Below are 24,598 nucleotides of genomic sequence, written 5' to 3'. Positions count from 1 at the left end.
TGATGGTTCCTATGTTAATTACACACAAAAAACCTGGGTTCAAATAACATTATTAAGGTTGCAAAGTTAAGCTCTCAAAAGTTAGGAAATGCCAGAATTAAGGTTGCCTGTACGACCTTAATTCAGCTTCCTTGTGCATATGCATTATGATAAAGTCTTTAATTACATGATCACATACTATTTTTTCAATAGGACCCCAACCTCTCTCAGGAGACTGTGTGAAGGTTGGATCTCTGGAATTCAAGCAAGAAGTGTGGGTAGCTGAAATAGTGGATGATAATTTGTTTGGAGTTCATTGTGGCTAATAACTGTGTAATCAATGCCAGGAAAGGGGTCTTATAAATTCAGTCTGTAGAAATTCCCTTTAAAGATATGGCCCAGGTTATACACGTGGTTTGTATGCAATTGGTTTGCAGTGAAAGAGTTGTCGTGCTCCAAGGAGCAGAAACCATTATAACAGCTACATGCTGTGGTAGCTTTCCAGCAAGGGAAAAGATGAGGAGTGGCTGAAACCTTTATGAGACTTGGGGAGCAGGAAGCGGAGAAGTGTCTCTAGGCGGAATCTGAGATACTAAAGTGCTTGTGGATCTGAAACAAGAATTGATCCCTGTTTGTTTACTTATCGTTTGACAAGTGAAGCAGCAAACATGAAAAAGGGAACCACGGTTGCAAAGTGTGAACCGGTAGATCTGGTAAATGCTGGTACAAAGTAAAAGTACAAGGGAGAAAAGGGTGAAGGTGAGCTCTCAGAGTTTCTATCGGACCTGTTCCAGGGCAGTGTTATACACTTAAATGAGGATTAGGATTCAGCTGTTCTCTGAATCCAGCAAAGAAATAGGTTGTTCTGTACTGGTCCAGCACATGGTTGGTACTGGGGGGAAACCAACCCATTAAAGTGCCCCTTCCCTGTTTAACAGTAGCAAAGAGGGACAAGGCATTATAGGCCATTGCGGAAATGTATGGGGAAGGCATAAATAATCAACCTGCAACCAGTCCTTGGGCCCTTGTGTTGGTTAAGAAAAAGGATAGCAGCACCAGACTTTGTGAAAATGAAATGAAGTAACTTTAAAAGATTCTTATCCATTAGCACAAATAGATGATATCCTAGCAGGTTCAATTTGGTTTTCCATAACGGATCTTCAAAATGAGTATTGGCAAGTGAAATTGAATCCAAAAACTAAGGAAAAAACTGCTTTTCGTAGCAGGTCAAGATTTATGGGAGTTTATAGTGATGGCTTTTGGCTTGTGCAGTGCATCAAGTATATTTGAGAGGCTAATGGATATTACATTACAGGGTATTACATGGCATCCCCTCTCAGCCTGTCTGCTATACTTAGATTATATCCAGGTGTGCACTAAAACATTCACAAATGGTCTGTGATAAGCTGAAGGTGGCCAATTTGAAACTGAACCCAAAGAAATGTGAGTTGTTTCTGGGTACAGAATGAGTGAGTAGGGAATTTCCAGTGTCAAAAGCCAGACACTCACACAAGAGCAGAGTTTCTAGAGCTCTGCTCTTATGGTTTATTTGTGGATTTGACAATATTGCAAAACCACTGTATATGTTGGGTGAGAAAAGGAAACCAACTGTTTTAATTGTAGTCCCAGAGGGGGAACATGTACTAAAAATGTTGGGGTATATAGGATAGTCAAATCCTGATAGAAGGGATCAGATTGAACAATGGTTGTGTTTTCAAAGACAGGAATAGGGGAAATCACTTGATTTCCAATTGAGGTAAACTGCTTAGGAGTAAAACAGAAGTTTGGATCTGTGACCCGACACTCCAAGGAACCAAAAAGGAACCTTTCCTGGTTGGTTACTATGCAAAATTGGCTATTTCCAGCATTGGTCACCCTCTCTGTAGGAGTCTTCCATCTGGTCAGTTGGACCATACACCCTAACGATGATTGATTCTGGAGCTCTCCCTGCAGTCGACAGAAGATAGTGTTTGCCTCAAATACATTACATCTGCAGATATACTGAGGCCCCTTTTTAGAGCAATAGGCCATCTGTGGAACTTTCCATTTTTGGGTTAGAGTGTGATAGACTACCAAGGTACGCACATTGACATGTTCCTTGTAGATGCCATCTTCAAGGTGACCTATAACCACCTGACCCAAAGTTGAATATATACAATTGTAACTTGAGGATTAACAGGTTCTTGCCCCAAGATCAGGTCCAGTTAGATTACTGTAAAATTATCATATAATTTGGGAACCCAAATGTACACAGGTGCAACACTCACACTATAGGAACTATATACATACACACACACACACAATTAAATGATTTATTAATAATTTAGCAAAGTTATACACACACAAACTCAACAAGGCAGATAGAGATAATACAGAAAGTACATTTAGATGGCCATACTTACACCCTGGAATGTTAACCATTATCTCTCTCATCACGGTCACCGTCCTCATCTTCCCCAGTGGCCATCATTCTGGCCCCTCCCAAGGTCTACATCTCTCTACTTGCTGCCCCTGGGAGGTTACTTTTATAATAGGTTATGCTGATGTTACCATGTCCAATGCATATTCAATAAAGGTCCTTATTTGTATTTCCTACCCTTAAGGTGTCAGTTTTCTATAGGTTAGTATATGTATGATGTTACACGTCAATTTGTTACCATGGCGCCTTTGCGGTCGGACATTCTGTCCAGAACCTTCCAGATGCTGGCATCAGCTATGTTCTGTGGGTGGCTGATGTCGGTATTCTGGACAAAATTCCCCCTCTTGCATGCTACTTTCAGTTCCCTATAACTTATGAGTTACTTAAATTTATCTATGCCAAAGGTTATAGGCCTCAAGCCTCACACTATCTATTAAAGCCAAATCTTACAGGATAAAAGCCTGTAGGTTCCTCGCAGAATAACAAAGCAATGAGTATAATATAGGTAAGCTGGCCCACTGGGCTACAGGGGACTTGTTCTCTTAAGTCACTTATGTGCTTTTGAAAATTCCACCAGTGAGCTTCTTAACTTAGTACTAAGTCCCTACCTCTCTCTCTCTCTCTCTCTCTCTATTTTAAACGCTTGCTACATCTGTTTTCATATTAAAGTTAATCTATTCAAGCCAGGGACAGGGTCTTCCTATAAATATGTACATCCCCAGCACAGTGGGGCCCCAATCCTGATTGGAGCCTTTGAGAACTGCTGTACTACAAATAATAATATAATGTAAATTACAGTTTGCAGGTTACAAGGAGGCAAAACAACTTTCAAACTAAAAACATAGTGGGAACACTTTGAAAGATATGGATTGCTGTATTTTTTTTTTTTTTTACTTTGCTGTAGAATAGTATGTGATCTAGTGGTGAGAGGCCAGGACTGGTAGGAATCCTTGGTTCTCCGCCAGTAATGACTTATGTTGGTCAAATCACTTAATCGTTGTTCTTCAGTTTCATAGAATATCAGGGTTGGAAGGGACCTCAGGAAGTCATCTAGTCCAACCCCCTGCTCAAAAGCAGGACCCATACCCAATTAAATCATCCCAGCCAGGGCTTTGTCAAGCCTGACCTTAAAAACTTCTAAGGAAGGAGATTCCGCCACCTCCCTAGGCAACGCATTCCAGTGTTTCACCACCCTCCTAGTGAAAAAGTTTTTCCTAATATCCAACCTAAACCTCCCCCACTGCAACTTGAGACTATTACTCCTTGTCCTGTCCTCTTCCACCACTGAAAATAGTCTAGAACCATCCTCTCTGGAACTACCTCTCAGGTAGTTGAAAGCAGCTATCAAATCCCCCTTCATTCTTCTCTTCTGCAGACTAAACAATCCCAGTTCCCTCAGCCTCTCCTCATAAGTCATGTGTTCCAGACCCCTAATCATTTTTGTTGCCCTTCGCTGGACTCTCTCCAATTTATCCACATCCTTCTTGTAGTGTGGGGCCCAAAACTGGACACAGTACTCCAGATGAGGCCTCACCAATGTCGAATAGAGGGGGACGATCACGTCCCTCGATCTGCTCGCTATGCCCCTACTTCTACATCCCAAAATGCCATTGGCCTTCTTGGCAACAAGGGCACACTGCTGGCTCATATCCAGCTTCTCGTCCACTGTCACCCCTAGGTCCTTTTCCGCAGAACTGCTGCCTAGCCATTCGGTCCCTAGTCTGTAGCTGTGCATTGGGTTCTTCCGTCCTAAGTGCAGGACCCTGCACTTATCCTTATTGAACCTCATCAGATTTCTTTTGGCCCAATCCTCCAATTTGTCTAGGTCCCTCTGTATCCTATCCCTGCCGACCAGCGTATCTACCACTCCTCCCAGTTTAGTATCATCCGATTACAGTGGGGGATGTTGAAATGCCCATATAGATCCTAGGAGACCTGGCATGCCTTACAGCCGTGGCTCATGAAACCTTATATGGGAAACCTGGACAGCAGTAAGGAGAGGTCAATAACAGACTGAGTATGTGCCGGATGACAGTAGAATGTGCCTTTGGCAGATTAAAGGCGCTCTGGCGATGCCTTTATGCCAGGCTAGACCTCAATGAGGATAATATTCCCGTGGTCATAGCCGCATGTTGTACATTGCATAATCTTTGTGAAGCTAAGGGTGAAAGATTTGCTCAGGGGTGGAGTGTTGAGGCAGACCGCTTGGCTGACGTTTTTGAGCAGCCAGATACCAAGACTATCAGAGGGGCCCAGAGGGGGGCAATTCGAATCAGGGAGGCTTTGAGGCAACACTTTGAAATTGAGAACCAGTAATGTACATCTCTGTGATTGGTGCTGCAATGTTACATTACATGTAGTTTTCCTTGGAAATAATGGTGACATTTGGGGCCTTACATTCCAGTAAGCAAATGATGAAAGTGCCTGTGTAGGTATTGGTGGTGCCTGCTATCTCAATTTGTAGGAAACAAATAAAGATGAGTTACCATTCAAAATCTTTGCTCTTGTTGCACAAGAAACAAGACACACACACAAACACACACAAAGATGCTTGGTGGGAAAGGCGGAATCAGGGAAGGGCAGACTTTCAGAGCTATCTGTAGGTCCCGCTATCCTTTTGAAAGTTGTCCAGGGCGTGGAGTGAAAGGGAAACCGAGAAGTCCCAGAAAGCGGAAAGGACTGTAGGTCAGAGTTTGGGACAGGGTATAGAAAAGAGTTCTGAATGTGCTGCAGGGGAGAGTGGGCACGCATCTGCTCAGTCTGCAGCATTATTAAGGACTTCAGCATCTTTGTTTGCTCCTCCACGACTTTAATCATCCTCTCAGTAGCATCCTTAAACTCCTGATTTTCTTTTCTGTCCTGCCTTTCAGCTTCCCTCCACTCCTTGTGTTCCCTTTTCTCTGCATTGGAGCAATGCAGTGCCTCCTGGAACGTGTCGTCTTTGCTCCTTCTTGGGCGCTTTCTCATCTGGCGGAGACACTTGGCTGGTATGTGTGGGGTGTTCCTGAAGGCTACATCTGCTGAGGCAGAGGGAACAATCCACAGAAACATGATTGTTATGTTCATGCACAGCACTGAAACATTTCAGTAAAATACACCTTTTGTAACATAACAATCACTTTCTCACTGACCCTTGGCAAGCACACATCTCGGTGAACACCCAAAGTGTGGTGAGTGTTGGCTGGGGGTGCAGGTCACTCTACATGGGGTAAAGGGCACTTTGCAAGGGTTGCGGTGCAGCTGACTAGGGAAAAAATTCTCCCAACCTTTTCCACAAGTGGGGGTCATTATAGCAGACATCTCACTGCTTAGGGTAAGCAGGGAAGCAAGGGCACATCTACTACACACTTGTGGCTTCCGCCCTGGTCCCTATGCTGCTCACCTGTGTGCTGCTTTGGTCCCTGCCCAAGTGACTGCCGAATGGCGTGGAAAAGTTTCCTACAATGGGGGAAGGAACAAAGCAGCTCTGCCAAGGAACCTTTGGCAGAAGATTGCTGAGTACCTCCAGGAAACTTTCCTAGAGATCTCAGCATGCATCAACACCCTGTTCCGCTGTACTAATTAGCTGTACAGGGGAATGTCCAGCACACAGAAACACAGCCAGCTTTGTATATTTCTATACCCTGAACCCACCTCCACACTACACAAACCACAGCCACGTACCAGGCATCTCCTCTCCTGCTTCTTGCTCGCTGAAGAGCAACGGCTGAGACTGGTAGACACCTCCAGAGTGGTGAACAGTTCCTGGCTGGCTACCTACCCCACCGGACGACCCTGCCAGGAGCTCCACTTGGTCATCTAACTCCACCTCTTCATCAATGACTTCGTCCTCAGGGTTAGGTGCTCTTTACACCACCTCCAGGCCTGCTGAAGTATCCACGGGGCTCTTGGCAGTGGAAGTGAGGTTGCCACCAAGGATAGTGTCCAGTTCCTTATAGAACCGGCAGGTCTTAGGTGCAGCATTGGAGCGATGGTTTGCCTCCCCCGCCTTATGGTACAGATGCCTCAGCTCCTTTATCTTTGCTCTGCACTGCAGCGTGTCCCAATCATAGATCTTTTCGCAGAAGGTATCAAAATTCCTACTGCTCAAGCGCAGCTGGGACTGCACAGCCTCCTCTCCCCATATACTGATCAGATCCAGCAGTTCTGCAATGGTCCAAGCTGGAGAACATTTGCTGTGATAATTTGCCATGGTCACCTGGGAAGGTGTGATGAGACCTCTCCATGCTGAGCCAAAAGGAAATGGAATTTCAAAAATTCCCAGGGCTTCTAAGCAGGAGGGGCAGATGGTTGTTTACCTGGCTGCAGGGCAGTGGAGTTCAAACTGCTGACCAGAACGGTCAGGATGGGCATTGTGGGACACCTCCTGGAGGCCAATTAAAGTGATAAAATCAAGCGTGGTGTCAACACTGGCACTTTGTTGACAAAAATTTTGTGCAAAAAGCCTTATGTCTCTCGTCGGGGTGGTTTTATTTTGTTGCCAAAACAGGGCATTTTTGCTGCCAAAAGTTGCATCGCAGTGTGTATGCATTCACTGTTTTGTCGACAAAAGCTGCCTTCTGTCGACAAAACTTTGTAGGGTAGACAAGGTGTTAGGTCGACATAAACTGCATTATGTCGACCTAACTATAGTGTAGACCAAGGCTAAGATGTGCTTTGGATACTTTTATGTAAGTGAATAGTGCCAGCAGAGGGCAGCATTTGCTATGCATAGGTGACAGCATCTTTGAAAGGTGCATCAGGCAATATTGAGAGCAGCTAGACTATGTTCTAGTCCTTAAGAATAAGGAGAACTTTCCTATATCTAGAATGTATACTTCTATCTATTTAATTTATACTAGACTAAGACTGAAGAGTCACAGTTGTCACAGTTATCCATTTTAAAACTAGGTCAAATGTAAATAAAACAGAATGGAAGAAGCAGCAGAGGAAAAGAGACTTTCCATAGAGTCATGAAAAACTTCATGTGGCTTCAGTCTCATGAGATATTTTATTTACAATTTTATAATTTCCAGTTGGCAAATTTGAAAATTTTACATCTAATTAGTATCTGTGCTTTTAAAATAAACAAGGGAGAAATGTTTATTTGACCTCTCTATATATTTACATTATCATAGCTCTTTGACTGACCAAATGTGTAAGGAAGGAAAGATGTTGTTTATTAAACATTTTGTTAATTTAAGGCATCTGGTCTAATCCATCTGAAAGTCTTCTAAAATCTGGTAATTAGTGATAATTATAGGTGCTATTTAATTGACAGGATCCTGATCCTTAGGCTCCAGTTTAATTGCAACCTTTTTCTTAACATACTAGCTATGTGGTCTACCTCACTTTGCAAACATTTTGTGTATAATATAGCACTTTGTGTGGTATATAGCACCTGACATAACTAAACTTTGCAACACTCTTGTCATGTAGCTGAGTTTATTCTTCACATAGAGGTGTAGTGACAGAGAGAGAGAGAGAGAGAGAGAGATTAAGTGACCTATCCAAGGGCACAGAGAGTGGAAGGGGTGTCAATGTCACCATTAGAACTCAGGAGTTGCATCTCAGTCCTATGCTCATCACCTCTCTCAGGTACCTCTAATTAATTAAGTCTGTTTATTTATTTGGAACAGAAGAGGATGTCGAAGCAAAGAATAGATGTTTGATAAAAACAGACAGCTATATTCTGGAACATCACCCAACATTGAGAAATGTCTTGGTACAGAGAAAAACAAAATTATAGCATCAATTCCAAATGGTAGAAGATTACGTGCAAGTCATGGCAGTTTCTGAACTACCAGCATGAATCTTTAGTGCGTCTGAAGTACAGAAAGGTTGCTACACATCATGATTTTGTTAAAGCAAACAAAATAGGTTAAACCTCTTTCATCCTGCTTTGTTATAAATTATGTTCTTGAACACTGTCACATGAACCAATAAACCAAATAATTAATTGTATATGTTTGTCTTATCTTTCTGCTTTCTTGATCCTATGTTAGTTGATCATAACTGAGAATTCTACCTATTTCAGGACTTGTATCATGACAGATTGAATTGTCCCTGAGTTTACCCAAGACCCAAATTTATGACATACTGCCACGGAGAACAAGTCTGACTTTGTGCTCAGTCGGTAAATAATTACTTGTTTCTACAACTTATGCAAGAGAGTTGATCCTCTCACACATCCTCTCCAGCATAAACCCATCAAAGAATTTTGGCACTCTGGAACATGCAAGGGCTCTAGCAGATTTGAGAAAAATCTGTAATGTATTAAATTCATTGCTGTGCTTTTGTGCCAAGGAGATGATCACATATCAGACCATATCAGCTGGCATATGCTTGTCTGGGAAAACTTCACCTGATATCTTCTGAGATGTTGCTGCAACATTACAGTGCAATCCATAAGAATTTCCAAGGACAACTGATACTCACTGATACTCTGAGTCATTTTTCCTGTCCTAAATTATGTAATGTTGTTGGATATGCTAAACCAAGGATAAATGAGAAAAAGACTTAATTAATGTTCTGTATAATGCTTTGAGGACCTCAGGGGAAAGGTGCTACAGATACAAAGATGTCTACCCACACTATTTTATTTTAGGTAAGACAACATCAGAGATAGATTAGATAGAAAATTATCCATGGCAATGGTAGCTACTTTCTGTTATAAAACCGTGTTTTCAGTTGCTTATAACTATACTATAAGCAAAGTTTGGCCTGAAATTTTCCATACCAGATGGCTGCCTCAGACTGATTTTTTTTGGAAAGTTTCAGCTAAAACCATTCTGCTGTTTGAGAATGAAGCTAAGAAAAAAAATATTGTTCTGCCCATGTTAAATTTTTATAACTGTTTTATTGAGACGTTCTAGTGCTGCCATCGCCATGCTTTGGAACAGTGACATGACATGTGTCAGGAGAACTGCCCTAATGTTACGCACATGTCTTGAGCTGTTCTGTGAAAATCTGGGAGCTGCGTGTGGAGCTGAGAGCCCAGGCTCACAGCCCCCCACACTGCCCCTCTTAAGCTGTTGGAAGTGCTCCTGGTGAGGACACATGCCACCTACACCCTCTCCAGTTTTTCAACATCCTTTTAAAAATATGTACACCAGAACTGAATGCAGTATTCCTGTGTCTATCTTACCAGTGCCATATACAGAGATAAAATAACTTCCATATTCCTACCTACTGCTTCCCGGTTTATACAACCATGGATCACATTAGTTCTTTTTGCCACAGCATGACACTGGGCTCTCTTGTTGAGTTGCTTGTCCACTATGATCCCAAAATCATTTTCAGAGTCACTGCTTTCCAGGATACAATCCCCCAGTCTATAGGTATGGTCTGCATTCCTCATTCTTAGATGTATAACTTTGCATTTGGATGTATTAAAACAGTTTATTTGAATGTATTTGAATACAGCCAAATGCAAAGTTGTATTTCTAGCAAAGAGGAATGCAGTGACACAGATCACTCTATGCTGTAAAACTGCATGGTCTCTTACCCCTTTAGTGGCACAGGGAGGACAACAGCCATTAGGTCAAGTGGTAGAGGTGTGTGCTGCGGATCTAAAGGTCCCAACCCACTGATGACCGAGGTGGGGGTCAATATGGTTCCACATAATGGAACTTCTGTATTTTTAGTTTGCTTTTTAAAAAAACCTAAGAAATTACATATGAAAATAACTTGGTCAAAAGAAGATTATTAAGGTTGCAATATCAAGCACTCAAAAATTAGGAATTGCCAAAAGTAAGGTTGCTCATGCTCATCCCAGTCTTCCGCCACCTCCTCTTCCCAGTTCCTTACCCCTAAGCTCCACTTCCGAGACCGCATCCCTGCCTGCTGTGTTGTACCCTTCCATTGTAATTCATATATGGCAATGGGGTGAAGTGGCTTCTCTGAGCGGTTTCACTCATTGTTAAGAGGAGGAGAAGTGAGAACAAAAGGCAAAATTAAAGTTGGAATTGGAACTTTCCCTGAGCATTGTCAGTATCAGCTGTTCAGGTTTTTTTTTTAAAACTAAAACCTCATTAGTTGATTTTCACATATTTATTGTAAAAATTAACTCTCAATACTCTGAATTTTAAATTTATAACTTTTCTTGTTACTGTTGTTTTAAATTACTCACAGAAACTTATGACTGTAAAATAATTTTTTATATGGAAAGTTTCCTAAGTTCACTTTTGCTTTTATTAAACAAATTTCTACCACTAGGCCTGCTTTTGTCCATCCACTGTAAAAAAAAAAAAAAAATAAAATAACAGAAGGCCCTAGGGAAGAAACCTGGTGGCATTTCCCCTAAATCACTCTATGGGAAGACAGAAGTTTGAACCTTGGTGGAACAAACAAGAGATTCCACAGTAGAATTTTTAGGCCCTCCTGAGATCCACATGGATCTTAGGGAGATGGGCAGGAGGCCAGTACCTTTGGCATGAACTCAGCGTTTCCCTATCCACTATCCTATGGTTTCTAGGCAGCATAACTCATCCTGCTCTTTCCCAACTCAGCCCCCAATAATGGAGGCTCTACAGTACATGGGGAACACAAAAATCTCAATGGAGCCTTGGTTACCTCAAAAATCAACCATCAAACTTTCCACAGAATACTCAAAGGCATTAGCCTTCACTGGAGATCAATGAATAAAAAAAAAAATCTGGAGTTTATAAACAAAATAGTTTTTGAGATAGTAAATTAAAAATGTTAGACCTTTTCTGAAAATTAAAATATTATCAAAATATTATCCTCTCTCAGGAAACTGAGCAGAAAGGTATTATTTTTGTGTTTTGTTTTTCAGGAGAGTGTATGTAAAAAAACCAAAGTATATGGAGTTTGCTATCATGTCTCTCTAATAAACAACAGAGTTCAAAGATGATATTTTACTGAAATGTATTTCTTATTAGAAGTATTTTCATGTCATCCCTACTTCATTGCTCTAGGAGTAAGAAAGCTGTTGGTATATTGCTCAGATTCTCAGCTCAAAAGAAAATAATTTTTTTATTTTGCACAAAAAGGAAAAGTATGTGTCTTTCTGGAGGTATGTAAAACATGTTGAAAATTGTCAAGATCTGAGGTCCAGAAAACTTGCCTTACAATAAGAGATGAAAGGAGATCAATCTAGCTAGCTTACTGAAGAGAAGGTCAAGAGGTGGCTTGATCAGTCTTTAGGCATCAGCACACTAGAGGACTCTTTAATCTAGCAGATGGATATGTAACAAAAGCCAGTGGCTGGAGCTGAAGTCAGCAAAGTTCAAATTAGAAACAAGGCACACAATTTTAACAGGATAAACCACCACTGGTTTGGCACAGATTTCCAAAGGATGTAGTAAAATTCTCCATCACTTGGAGTTTTTAAATCAGAATTGGCTGACTTCTAAAAAGAAAAAGTGGGTGTGGTAATATCTTTTATTGGACCAACTTCTGTTGCTGAGAGACAAGGTTTTGAGCTACACAGTCACTCTACTTCAACCACAAATTGTTGGACTAGATTCAGGAGTTCAGAGTGAAATGTATGGGTTGTGTAGTACAGGAGGCCAGACAAGATGATCATAACAGTCCCTTCTGGGATTGAAACCAATGGATTTAAAGGTAAAATTGCCTGGCTTCACATTTTGATTCTGGTTTTGTCAGACGGGAGTGAATCACGGTTTCTGAAACCTAACGCTTTTGGTTTGCTGAGATGGATCACACCAGAGCTGGCAGGTTTTGCAAATCTTATTACTATGTTTCATCCAACAATTTGTGTCATAATGCAGACAACCTGAATAATTAAACAGTAGTATGCTGACATGTTACTTTTCATATTTGAATAAGCTGTGTCATCCTGACACAGAAGAAAGGTAGGGAAGTTTAGTTATCTGCAAATAAAAATATTAAGAGGGCAATTTTATTTTTTTTAAATATTACTTCATACTCCAAAATTAGAGAAGAAACAAGGTTGGGTCCAGCACAGTCTATTGTGACACAAGGACCCATTAGTACCAGCTGGCAAAGGGTTCAATGTTCTATAACAGCAACTCCTATCAGCCTGACAAACTGACTACACCTAACACACTGCTTTCATAATATTTAGGTCATGTGAGGTGTCTAATAAAAAGGCCATGTGAGCTGTCTAATACAACTGTATGTCATATAGAGCTTCAATCATTGCAAGATGACTGTAAGGATATTTAAGGAGCTATGTGTATGTACTGAAAATATGTTTTTGAGTCTGTGTCCCAGGCATGGTTGACAAACAGGTTTTGCCAGACAAAGGGATGCATGTTCACCTATTGCCTAGGTTCACATGTAGATTAAGCATCGTAAACCAACACAATGGAAGTCCGTTTTGGACTCAACACCAGTATGTGAAAACAACTTGGAGCCAGCACACCAAGAAAGGAACCAGAGGACTCATCCTGACTCTGGAGGAAAAACAATGAGTTCTGGTAAATACAAGGAGAAGCAAGGACATTTTGTTATCCTGCATTGAGGAAGTAAATGGACAGTGTGTTTACACTCATGAAAACAGGATCTCAATGAAGATTTGGTTGAATGCACTGAAAAAGGCTTAAGGATGCGATAAACTTATTTAGACAAAAGGTAAGACTGCTAAGCTAAGTTTAGTTTTGAAGAAGTATGTTATACTTTTGCTTTATATGTAACCATTTCTCTTTCCATTATCCTTGTTCACTATCTCTTAAATCTTAGCCTTTGATAATAAACTTGTGATTGTTTTCACTAGAACTATATCTCCGTGCTGTGATGTTATAAAGGACCTGATCCGGAGTTGTACCAGTCAAGTTGTACGTATACTGTTCTCTTGGGGACAAGAAACCAGGTAATTTCTGTGGGTATCCAGTGACAGGGGCTGGATACTATAAGGGAACGCTTTCAGAGGGGGCCAGGGGCTGGGGTGCACCTGTTGCTAACCTGCAAGGCAAAGTAAGGGCTAGCAGGACCCTGAGGAGATTGTCTGGGTGGTTAATGGGCTTGTGGGGTCAGGGAGCTGACATCCAATTAAGTACACGCAAATCTTCCTCTCGCCAGAGACAGGGAGGTAACAAGGTGACTCTCAGTCCAGGGTACCCTGAGAAAGTGGCACATCTATCTACAACTTCTGGAATGTAGAAATCCCAGAAGCCCATGAATGCTGGCTCTGGGTAGGCCAATCTTTTTAGTCTGAAGGTCAATTTGTTGCACAAGTCTCCTTTTTCTTTCAGCCCCCAAAATGTTTTATACTGGGAAAGACTGCACAGTGTAAGTGAGGAGTGATGTAAGTCTAGGCCAGGCGTTATTTCTCCCTTGGTTGGGAGAGCTGAAAGCATCAAGCCAGTGTGTGAAAGTATTTTGAGTAAAGCACAAGAGTTCCAGAAATTCTTCTGCACCTCCTCTATCCCAATAGCAAGTGGTTACATAACACATCACCCATTTTTATTTGCAATGATGGTTCTCTAACAACTATCATCACTGCATTGGGGGACCTCTCCTACCCATACTATTAGAAGAGTTCATGGGTTTCCACCCTCCCTGCTCCCCAGCTCCTCCTCTAGCCTTTTTTTTTTTTTTAAACGTGAGGGGGTTTGGTTTTGGGATACCTGGTCCCTTTGTTTTTGCTGGTTCAGTTCCTGTATGGAGCAGCCCCCCAAAAGAGCCCAGTAACGTTAGCTGCAGCCCCTTTAAATTTCTTTTCCTAGTCAGCCCCATCTAGGGCTTAATGAGCCTGCTTCTATACTATTTTTAAGATCCAGGTTGTCATATGGTGATGGGGGGGGAAGGGAGAGAGATTCCATCTCTGAGCAAGGATACTTGTTGGATGTCCAATTCTGTATTCTGCAATTCCTTGCCTAGCCATTCAAAGTCTCCTCCTTCACGCTCATTGAGTCCCAATTTCTTTCCCCAACTCCTAGTCTCTCCCTCTCCCCAGTCCCAGTCTCCTTACCCAACCAGTTCTCACTTCCATCCCATTCCTCATCTGATCCGTCTTGCTCCTTGTTCCAATCTCCTTGTCCAGCCAGTCCCAGTTCTCCCATCACACCCCAGCTCCTTGCCAAATCTGTCTCTCCTCCCCCACTGCCCAGTTCCTAGTCCCCGTCTCCTTGCCCAGCCAATCCCAGTCTCCTTGTTGCTCTTCCCCCAGTTCCTTGTCCAATTTTTTTGTTCTGCACCCCCAGCCAACTGGCTCCCAGTCTCCCATCCTCTCATTTCCCTCACTGGTTCCTAGGCCCAGCATCCCTTCCCCTGCGTCTGAGCCTTCTTGTCCAGCCAGTCCCAGCCTTCCCAATTCCAACTCCCAGTCACAGTTTCTCTCCTCTTCTCCAAGCCCAGAATCCTTGTCCCAATCTACTCCTTTCCCTCCAGTGCTGGTCTGGCTTTTCCCACCGTGTATTCAAATCAGATGGCTTCCTCCATCCAGCTGCCTGGGTGCCAACAGGGGCATGATCAAGAGCATAGGAGAGACAGGTTCCCTGCTCTCACTTCCAATGCCTGGTCCCACTCAGGCCTGAAGCAGCTGGGAGCAACCCTTACAGGGAAGGTCCTTTTGAGCCCCTGGGCCTCTCTGGCCAGGAGTGTGCTCAGTTGCTCTGTGGGGAGGACTCATGTACAGTCTGGTCAGCGCTATGAGGGGATGGAGCATGCTCAGTAAGGAAGTTCAGAGATTTTAGTTGTTAAGCTCTAGCAAGTCTCTACTGAGCATGTGTGGACTGTGATTTTTCAAAGGCTTATAACTTGGTCAAACTCAGGTGGATTTTCACAGGGTTGGCAAAAAGCACATCCCTGACATAAAGGCAACCTTCTGCCAAATTTCAAGTTCCTACTCCATAGCCTGGGGGCACAACAGCATTTAACAGAAAAGGTCTCCATTTTTAATACAGGCAAAACAACCCATTTTTCCCTAGCCTCGTTCTCAGAAATGACTGAAACATTTTGTCTGAAATGTTCTAGTCTACTTTGAAGTAGACACTCAGCATGGGAAATTTAAGCCCAAATGGTTAAAGTTTGCCATAGTTATAAACACCTGAAAACAGAGTCTTATAATAACAAGTGTTTGGTATCACTAATAATAGGCAGTGCTACCAGCCATGCCTGTAACACAGTTACGTAACTGGCTAATGTTATAATTTTAGAGTCCAGCTGACAAATTATCACTGCACTAAACTTTTACCTCTAGAGACCTATCTTCAAACCTGGGTTAGGTCATGTCTGAACAAGGACTTCATGGAACATCTTTAACTTATGACTACATCACATAACTAGCAGAAAACTTGGCACTATTCATCATCATTGGCAATCTTTGCTTAGAAGAGGCACAGAACTGAATAGCAGGCAATGACAGAGATGTGCAATGATAGTTGTGTGGAGAAGCTTGCACAGCACCTGTCTCATGCTTTGAAGTGCCATCAAACCATCACTTGAATGAGCATCAAGTTTACCCAAAATTTTAAACACATTATAATTTTGTTTACACGTGAATGTGTTTTGAGTTTTAATATTCAAGCAATAAAACTAATTATCCCAGCCACGTAATTCTATTTAGATTTTTAATTATATTCTAGGTTGCCTTCAAGAGATTATTATTGCACCATTATCCGTAAGGAAACGTTCATAGGCGTTCACCCCTTTTTAATTTTGAATTCACATCTTTTTTTGTCAGTTTTAAAAAACCATCTTTGGGATACCTGGGGTTTGGAAAATACGAACTTTAAAAAAAAGCCCAACAACTTTGAAAAGACTCAGTGTTAAACTGATCTAGATTTGACTGGGTACTCACTCTGTCACATAGCTCTTCAAATGTGAAGTCTGCAATGGTTCCACAAGCTTTATTCAGCTTCAGCTCTCTGCCTTGCACTTTTAGAATCCTTGGTCTAGTTACTATGGGAACATGAACAAAGACTCAATCTTGTCTGGATAATTACTATAAAATTCATCTCTTACAGATAGGAAATGCATAGCTTGATGAATAATAGCACATGATTCAACACATAAATTAGACAAAATGCTGATACAATGACTGCCACTTGAGTGTGGCATCAACCCATATACAGCAATGGAACTTATTAATTGGTCAGTGGAGATTGGGCATTGTGTTCTAAATGTATTCTCTTTCAAGAGAAATTAACTTACGCACAATCATTTTGTTTCTGAGCCAGCTCATCAAACAACTTATCCATGACAGCCTCCACATCAGCTTCACTTGTGCTACAGTGAAAAGAATAATAGAATATGAAATTAATAACACTTGAAGCCAACATCAAACAGCTGCCTGAGCCTGCTTAGCTTTTTGCCCATAAAAAACAGAGAACAGGATGTTATGCTCTAAATACAAACATTAGATTTAGAATACACTTAAAAGCAGAGAACATTAACTCTCAGGTAGATGATTCTACCTTATTTGCATACACTGAAAGACTTCTGTGTTTTGAGCGGTTTCCAGTAATGAGGCAATACAGGCAAAGCAAATCCATTAACACTATGTGTACCCAATGAGAAAGAAAGGCTTCTGGCTCTATCCTGCATGCAAAATAAAAGCAAATAGACAAGGCAAGGCAAAGCAGTCAAGCATCTGAAGACGTATCCTTTGAAATCTCTGAGAGGGTACATTCTGAAATTAAATATTGAAATGACTATTTAAAAAAAATCAAGTCAAACTGACTGTGCTGATCAAACATTTTCAAGTTAAAGTATCAGCTTTGAAATACCAATCTGATCAATCAACATCAATAAATTTATCAGACTTCTTCCCTTGTTTGGGAAACATCAGCTATAAACAGCAAAGACTCTCACAAAATCACCTTGTGGAGCACACAAACAAACTAATTAGAAGACACTATATGGTTTATAGAGTCCAAATTTATAAGTGTCATCGTTTCTGTGACCTTTTTTCTCATTTTACTAAGCATATTATTTACACTTCTCCTTTAAAAACAGAGTATGAAACCTGATAACAGTAACAAAAAATTATTGTATATCATCAAGCCAAAACTTAAGTATACAATACTTCGTCCAAATTCATACACAGTGATCTGTCAGTGAATTTACTGTTGGTGTGGAAGTCCACCTTTAAGAAGGTATAAGACGCAATGAAGTTTCATTGGTAGCGTAGTTGTAGGCCTTTCTTAATTGACAAATAATGATCTATCATGTTGTACTATTATTCTTTCGTTTACTGTGCCTTAAGCACTTTAACTACAATTAACATTGAAACTAATTAAAATCAACTGAATTAATTTCCAAGAGGAAATTTAACTACAAATAATGTTGTAGGTTTACAACACAAAGCTGTTCAGCATTTCTGGGGTAGAGGTGAGTGGCTGTGGGGAAACAAAACCCCACATTGTTTTAAACTGCATCATGAAGTATAAAGTCAGTCTGAAGTGCTAGGAATGTTATATTTTTCAGTGACACCTTCTGCAAGTGCCATTTCAAACAGTAACACTTATAAAAACCAAATCTTCTAAACGGGAAGTTGTGTCAGCGTAACAGTATAACTTTCTTTAATTCGTATTAGACTCTCTCATTAATAGTATTATTCCAGTGGCACATTACTGCAATGAAATGACATTAGGAAGGAAGTAGTTCAATCAGAAACAAACCAGCAAAGGGATAAGAATATTAAAAATTATTACAAAATGTTTGACCTGAGGGCTACAATGAGCAGGAAGTGCATGAATACAGTTTTTTTAGGTAGATATTTCATTCCTAAAATTCCATACAATTCCTGAGAAGATTTGTGTTGGAAGCTGACAGTGAAACCAAGCAAGTTTACTTCGATCATCACTCTCATAACTTTGATTATTATATGCAGAGTCCATTTGAAGAGGAGTGGAATACAGTTTTATCCACATTTATTTGCATGTTTAAAATAATAGACTATGCAGATTACGAAGGAAGAAGAGGATTGTGTTTTATAAAATAATTCTAAGTGATAACACTATAGCCATATTATATAGGTGTCCTAATGATTGCCTTTACCAGAAAATTGAGTCATGTCAGAGCACACCTGAAGGAGTCATGTTTGATGTTAAACACAATTTCGCAGTCACTGTAGACAAGGACAAGCTGCGTTTAACATTGCAGTAGTTGGTCATGGTTAAACCCTGCTTGAAGCAATAGAAATGTAATTGTAGTAGGGCTGTCAAGTGATTAAAAAAATTAATTGCAATTAGTCACGCGATTAAAAAAATTAATAGTGGTTAATCGCACTGTTAACAATAATATAATACCATTTATTTAAATATTTTTGGATGTTTTCTACATTTTCAAACATATTGATTTCAATTACAACACAGAATACAAAGTGTACAGTGCTCACTTTATATTTATTTTTGATTACAAGTATTTGCACTGTAAAAAAACCAAAAGAAATAGTAGTTTTCAATTAACCTAATATAAGTACTGTAGTGCAATCTCTTTATCATGAAAGTTGAACTTAAAAATGAAGAATTATGTAAAAAAACCCAAAACCCTGCATTCAAAAATTAAACAATGTAAAATTTTAGAGCCTGCAAGTCCACTCGGTCCTACTTCTTATTCAGCCAATTGCTCAGACAAACAAGTTCGTTTACATTTGCAGGAGATAATGCTGCCCGCTTCTGGTTTACAATGTCACCTGAAAGTAAGAACAGGTGTTCACATGGCACTGTTGTAGCCGGTGTCCCAAGATATTTATATGCCAGATGCACTAACGATTCTTATGCCCTTTGATGCTTCAACCACCATTCTAGAGGACATGCGTCCATGCTGATGATGGGTTCTGCTCGATAACAGTCCAAAGCAGTGCGGACCCACGTATGTTCATTTTCATTATCTGAGTCAGATGCCACCAGCAGAAGGTTGATTTTCTTTTTTGGTGGTTCGGGTTCTGTAGTTTCCGCATTGAAGTGTTGCTCTTTTTAAGACTTCTGAAAGCATGCTCCACACCTCGTCCCTCTCAGATTTTGGAAGGCATTTCAGATTCTTAAATCTTGGGGTAAGTGCTATAGCTATCTTTAGAAATCTCATATTGGTACCTTTGCATTTTGTCAGATCTGCAGTGAAAGTGTTCTTAAAATGAACAACATGTGCTTGGTCATCATCCGAGACTGCTATAACATGAAATATATGGCAGAAGGCGGGTAAAACAGAGCGGGGGACATACAATTCTCTCCCGAGGTCAATCACAAATTTATTTAACACATTATTTTTTTAATGAGCGTCATCAGTATGGAAGCATATCCTTGGCCAAAGCATGAAGGGGCATACGAACATTTAGCATATCTGGCATGTAAATATCTTCCAATGCCGGCTACAAAAGTGCCATGCAAATGCCTGTTTTCACTTTCTGGTGACATTGTAAATAAGAAGAGGGCAGCATTATCTCCTGTAAATGTAAACAAACTTGTTTGTTTTAGCGATTGGCTGGACAAGAAGCAGGACTGAGTGGACTTGTAGGCTCTGAAGTTTTATATTGTTTTGTTTTTGAGTGCAGTTATGTAACAAAAAGAAATCTACATTTGTAAATTGCACTTTCAGATAAAGAGATTGCACTACAATACTTGTATGAGGTGAGCTGAAAAATACTATTTCTTTAGTTTATAATTTTTACAGTGCAAATATTTGTAATAAAAAAATACATGTTGATTTCAATTACAACACAGAATACAATATATATATAAAAATGTAGAAAAATATCCAAAATATTTAATAAATTTCAATTGGCATTCTATTGTTTAACAGTGCGATTAAACTGAGATTAATCGCAATTAACTTTTTTAATCGCAATTAATTTTTTGAGTTAATCTTGTGAAGTAACTGCAATTAGTCGACAGCCCTAAATTGTAGTAAATATTATAATACTAAATTGTTTATATGGTTGATAAACAATTAATAAACCAATTCATCATCTATCAGATGTATGAAGCTTTCAGTGGCATGCTAGTCACCATTTAACTTTTAAAACTTTTTCAGGTGGGCACTTAAAAGTCAATTTTTTCTATATGAAGCCTTAAAAGGAATTGCAGCTTTGTAAGTTTTGTAAATTACAGAACGGCAAACCTGATCTTTCTTTATAGTATCCTACTTCGTGCAAAAGAAGGTCCCTCAACTCCAAATTTCTGTAGCATTAGACAACACAGCCGCTCCCCATCAATAATTAGAAGATACAACCACTCCCCCAAAAATGTAACAGGGAATCTTAATCTTCATTTAAAAAAAAATAAAAATAAAAATGGAAGCTTCTAGTATTCAGTAGGATGCTACTACCACTGAGGGCGGTGTCTTATTTTGGTATTTCAAGTGGGTGGACTTATTTTGTAGATAGAGCTTGGAAGATTACTACTACATTCCCCCGCCCCCCCCACCCCCCGCCCATGCCTCCCCACAAAAATCTGACCTCCATTCTAAACACAGAGAAATTTCCATTTTTCAGGACACACACATACCCTGTTTATTTATCGAAATTAAAGTTGTGCTGATCATACTTATTAATAGACAGCAGGGTGTGAGGATGGTGGACAAGAATCAGTCAACAGGGGGTGGGGGGGGCAGAAGGAGGGGCATGGCAGAGTTGGCAGCAAAATATTTCAGAGATCTGACAAAAAATGTCAATGCCAGCTCTTCAAAGACTGAAGGTCCTCGTGCATGTAAAAGAAATGTGTATTCCTATGGAGATGGTGAGAAAGAGAGGCAAAATGCATCCATCTCTCTGCTGGAGTTGCAAAGATTCTACTAATTTTTCTTTACTTCACATTACACTATTTCAGTGATTTTCAAACTTTTTTCTGGCGATCCAGTAGAGGAAAATTGTTGATGTTCGTGACCCAACAGAGCAGGGGATGCGGGGTTTGGGGAGGGCTCAGGGCCAGGCAGAGGGTTGAGTTCAGGGGTGAGGGCTGTGGGGTGGGGCCAGGAATGAGGGGTTCAGGATGTGGGAGGGGGCTCTGGGCTGGGGCAGGCGTATGGGAGGGGGTCAGGGCTCTGGGCTGGGGGTGCAGGCTCTGGGCTGGGGCCAGGTATGAGGGGTTTGGGGTGCAGAAGGGGGCTCAGGGTTTGGGGGGCTCAGGGCTGGGGTGCAGGAGGGGGTCAGGGCTCTGGGTTGGGGCTGGGGATGAGGGGTTTGGGGAGCAGAAAGGGGCTCTGGGTTTGGGGGGGACTCAAGGCTAGGGTAGGGGATTGGGGCACGGGGTTGGGATGCAGGCTTACCTCGGGGGGGGGCTCCTGGTCAGCGATGCAGCCAGGGTGCAGAGGCAGGCTTCCTGCCTATCCTGGCACTGCAGAGCACGCTGCACCCCAGAAGCAGCCAGCAGCAGGTCCAGCTCCTCGGCGGAGGCGCGCAAGCAGCTCTGTGTGGCTCTTGCCCGCAGGCACCTCTCCCCGCCCCCAGCTCCCATTGGCCGTTTCCCGGCCAATGGGAGTGCGGAGCCAGTGCTCAGGGCTAGGGCAGTGCGTGGAGCCCAGTGGCCCACCCACCTAGGAGCCAGACCTGCTGCTGGCTGCTTCTGGGGCGCAGCGCGGTGTCGGAACAGGTAGGGACTAGCCTGCCTTAGCCCGGCAGCACTGTCGACAGGACTTTTAACTGCCCAGTTGACGGTGCTGACCAGAGCCTCTGTGACCCAGTACCTTACATTCCAAGACCCAGTACTGGGTTGTGACCCACAGTTTTAAAACCACTGCACTATCTTGTGGGTTCAGGAGGCAACCAGCATCCTTTCAGTGACGGAAAGCTGGATGGGACTACCTTCAGTCTCCATCACTATCACTTGGTCATAAGTTTTGCAACTAGTATCATGTACTAGAGCACTAAGCCTTGGGGCAGATGTGTATGTCCCAGTTATGGTCCTTTAAACTGGGAGCTGTAATTGCAGGTCAAATTCTTGTTCTTAATCATTTGGCTTACAGAAAACAGCATAAAGCTTTCTGCCTCTTAGGTGCGGAAGCAAACAAGACAGATCCAGGGTCAGGGCCCCGCGTGCCTCTTGGACAAAAAAGACTTGAGAGGGAAATAGGTGCAGGAAGCAAAGATCAGACGGGAAGAGTGTGGGGAGAGGCTGTGAAGACCTGGGGCAAGGGTTAGAACGAAACCCTGCTGGGTGATTATGACTGTTACAGTCCGTATTTCTAAATGAATATAGAAAAGCCCTGAGTAAAAAAACTGGAACTGGACAGTTTCCTGGAGCATGATTTCACCTTTTCCAGGTGGTATCTGGCCACTTGCTTCCATACTCCTTCCCACAGAGGCTAACTATGCCAGATCCACAGTCACAGCCTTTGAATAAAAGCTGGCTTTTGGTTTCTGGGCTCCCATAAGGTACAGTACAGTACCATTACGGATTCACCAAATGTTTGTTCATTAAGTATAAGGCCCAGATCCTGCAAAGATTTACACATGCACAGTGAAGTCAGTGAGACTACTCATAGGGATAAAGTTAAAAGGTGCCTAAATCTTTGAGGTATTGAGGCCTAAATAAGTACAATTTTGATCTAATAATTCCAAGAATAAAGAAAAGCACCATGTATTTAGAAAAAAGGAAAAACTTTCTAGTATTTAAATTCTCTTCCTCTACAATGCTTTTTAATAAAATGAATACTCAAGAGTAATTTCACTGTTGTAATTTTACTAACTAGTTCTTTCTACGTCTAGAGAAACAACTGTAACTCTTTAATTTTATTATGTGGTACAGGGACATTTAATTTCAAGAGGTCTGTCTCCCAGGCTGAAGCCCCTGAAGGTGCTCATAAACCTTTGTTACTGGAAACATGCTTTGCGACTACATTGTAATTACACCATGGGCAAGAAGATATTACAGCTATAAATCTCATTTAAAATAAATTTGTCTGCACCACTCTGGTTGCCACTGACATAATGATAGACTTGCCTTAAAAGCGCGTTGGCAAAGACAAAAGTCTGTGATGCAAAGGTGTTCCAACATTTTGACTCAAAGAGAAGATGTTTCTATCAGGCAGATGTATCCACTTGTACTTATGGCTGTATTGTGTATCATTTAAATATTTTTATTATGTTCAAATACAGAGTAAATGCTAAAGTAAATTCATCGTGGTAAATACAAACAGATCATCTGTCAAAATAAGACTTTTTTTTTATACCCACACCCAACATTAAATGAATCCTTGTCAGAAGATTTCTATAAATACTTAATTACTTTAATACAATATGGATGTTCTTCTATTATAAGTGAATTGCACACTCTCCTACAAGAGGATATTCATTACTTTCTAACCATCTGTCACTTCAGTTCTCCAAACACCACACCTCCCCAAAAATCTAATTAGTTTTGATTCAGTTGCACATTGTAAATGAAGCTAGTGTGGATATTGAAAATGTAGTTTAATGAAGTTAACATTATGGTATAATGGAAGGCAGTCTGCTGTACAAAATGGATCAGAAGGCAAAGAAAGAAAAAAAAAGTCACACTCTTCTAATTGTATTATACATTTTTCCTCTCCTACTGAGTGAGAAGTTATTGGCTATTAAGAAAAAAAAAAGGGGTGGGGGGGGGCAAAAATCCCACAATAGTTCAACTTACAGGTAGTAAAGTTTCCCTGCTGCAGGAAGAACCCGTTTCCTATAATCTATTCCAGAATCAAGTTGGATTGTGCTGCAGTATTTCTACAGAAACAAAAGATAGCATGATTACTTTCCTCAGTTCTGGCATTAGGGAATGCAGGTTATAAAAATAAAACTAAAATACTGAAACCATACAAACACAACACAGTCAATCATACTCTGGAAAGAAAGAAGTACCCTACAACTACTTCTAATTTGTAGCAATCTTTATATTTTTTTAGTGCAACCAAGATTATAAAAATTCTTTAACTTGACTGAAACAGAAATACAGTTTTTAAAATCATCAACTAATTAGGTTTTGTTGGGAAAAGGACTGAAGCACAGAACACAAAGATTAAAATGCTCTCCCTAGACCAATTATTTTCTTCATGCCCAACTGATGTAAGTCATAATAAGGAACATATTTTTTTATTTTTAATAAACTATTATAACCTCTCCATTTCCATACTTGAACCATAATGTATTCATGATCGCTCACTGACCCTATTGTCATAATAACTATTCAAGCAGAAAGCATAGAACCAACAGTACCAGGTTGCATACTCTTTGGGTGAAATCCTGGCCCCATATAATTCAATAGCAACCCCCTCATTAACTTCAGTGGGGCCAGCATTTCACTCTTTGACGGGGACTATGTCAATGGGGATGAGGGGATTGGGTTTTTTTAGTTTTTTTTTTAA

At 41.0% G+C, this 24,598-nt stretch overlaps 1 protein-coding gene across 2 annotated transcripts in view; it reads right to left on the bottom strand.

Annotated features, from left to right (window-relative positions):
* AFG1L (AFG1 like ATPase) overlaps positions 1-24,598 on the bottom strand; it is a 136,082-nt gene that overhangs the window by 12,721 nt on the left and 98,763 nt on the right. For both annotated transcript variants that reach the window (XM_073336943.1, XM_073336945.1), the window contains 3 exons: positions 23,878-23,960; positions 16,485-16,555; positions 16,128-16,228 (listed from right to left, as the gene is read on the bottom strand). In XM_073336943.1, coding sequence (XP_073193044.1) covers positions 16,128-16,228; positions 16,485-16,555; positions 23,878-23,960 — 255 coding nt within the window. The remainder of the gene's footprint in view (positions 1-16,127; positions 16,229-16,484; positions 16,556-23,877; positions 23,961-24,598) is intronic.

This window comes from Lepidochelys kempii, chromosome 3, assembly GCF_965140265.1.
Source record: "Lepidochelys kempii isolate rLepKem1 chromosome 3, rLepKem1.hap2, whole genome shotgun sequence".
NCBI classification, from domain to species: Eukaryota; Metazoa; Chordata; order Testudines; family Cheloniidae; genus Lepidochelys; species Lepidochelys kempii.
The sequence above is the reverse complement of the archived record's forward strand: the minus strand, read 5'-3'. Positions and strand labels throughout refer to the sequence as shown.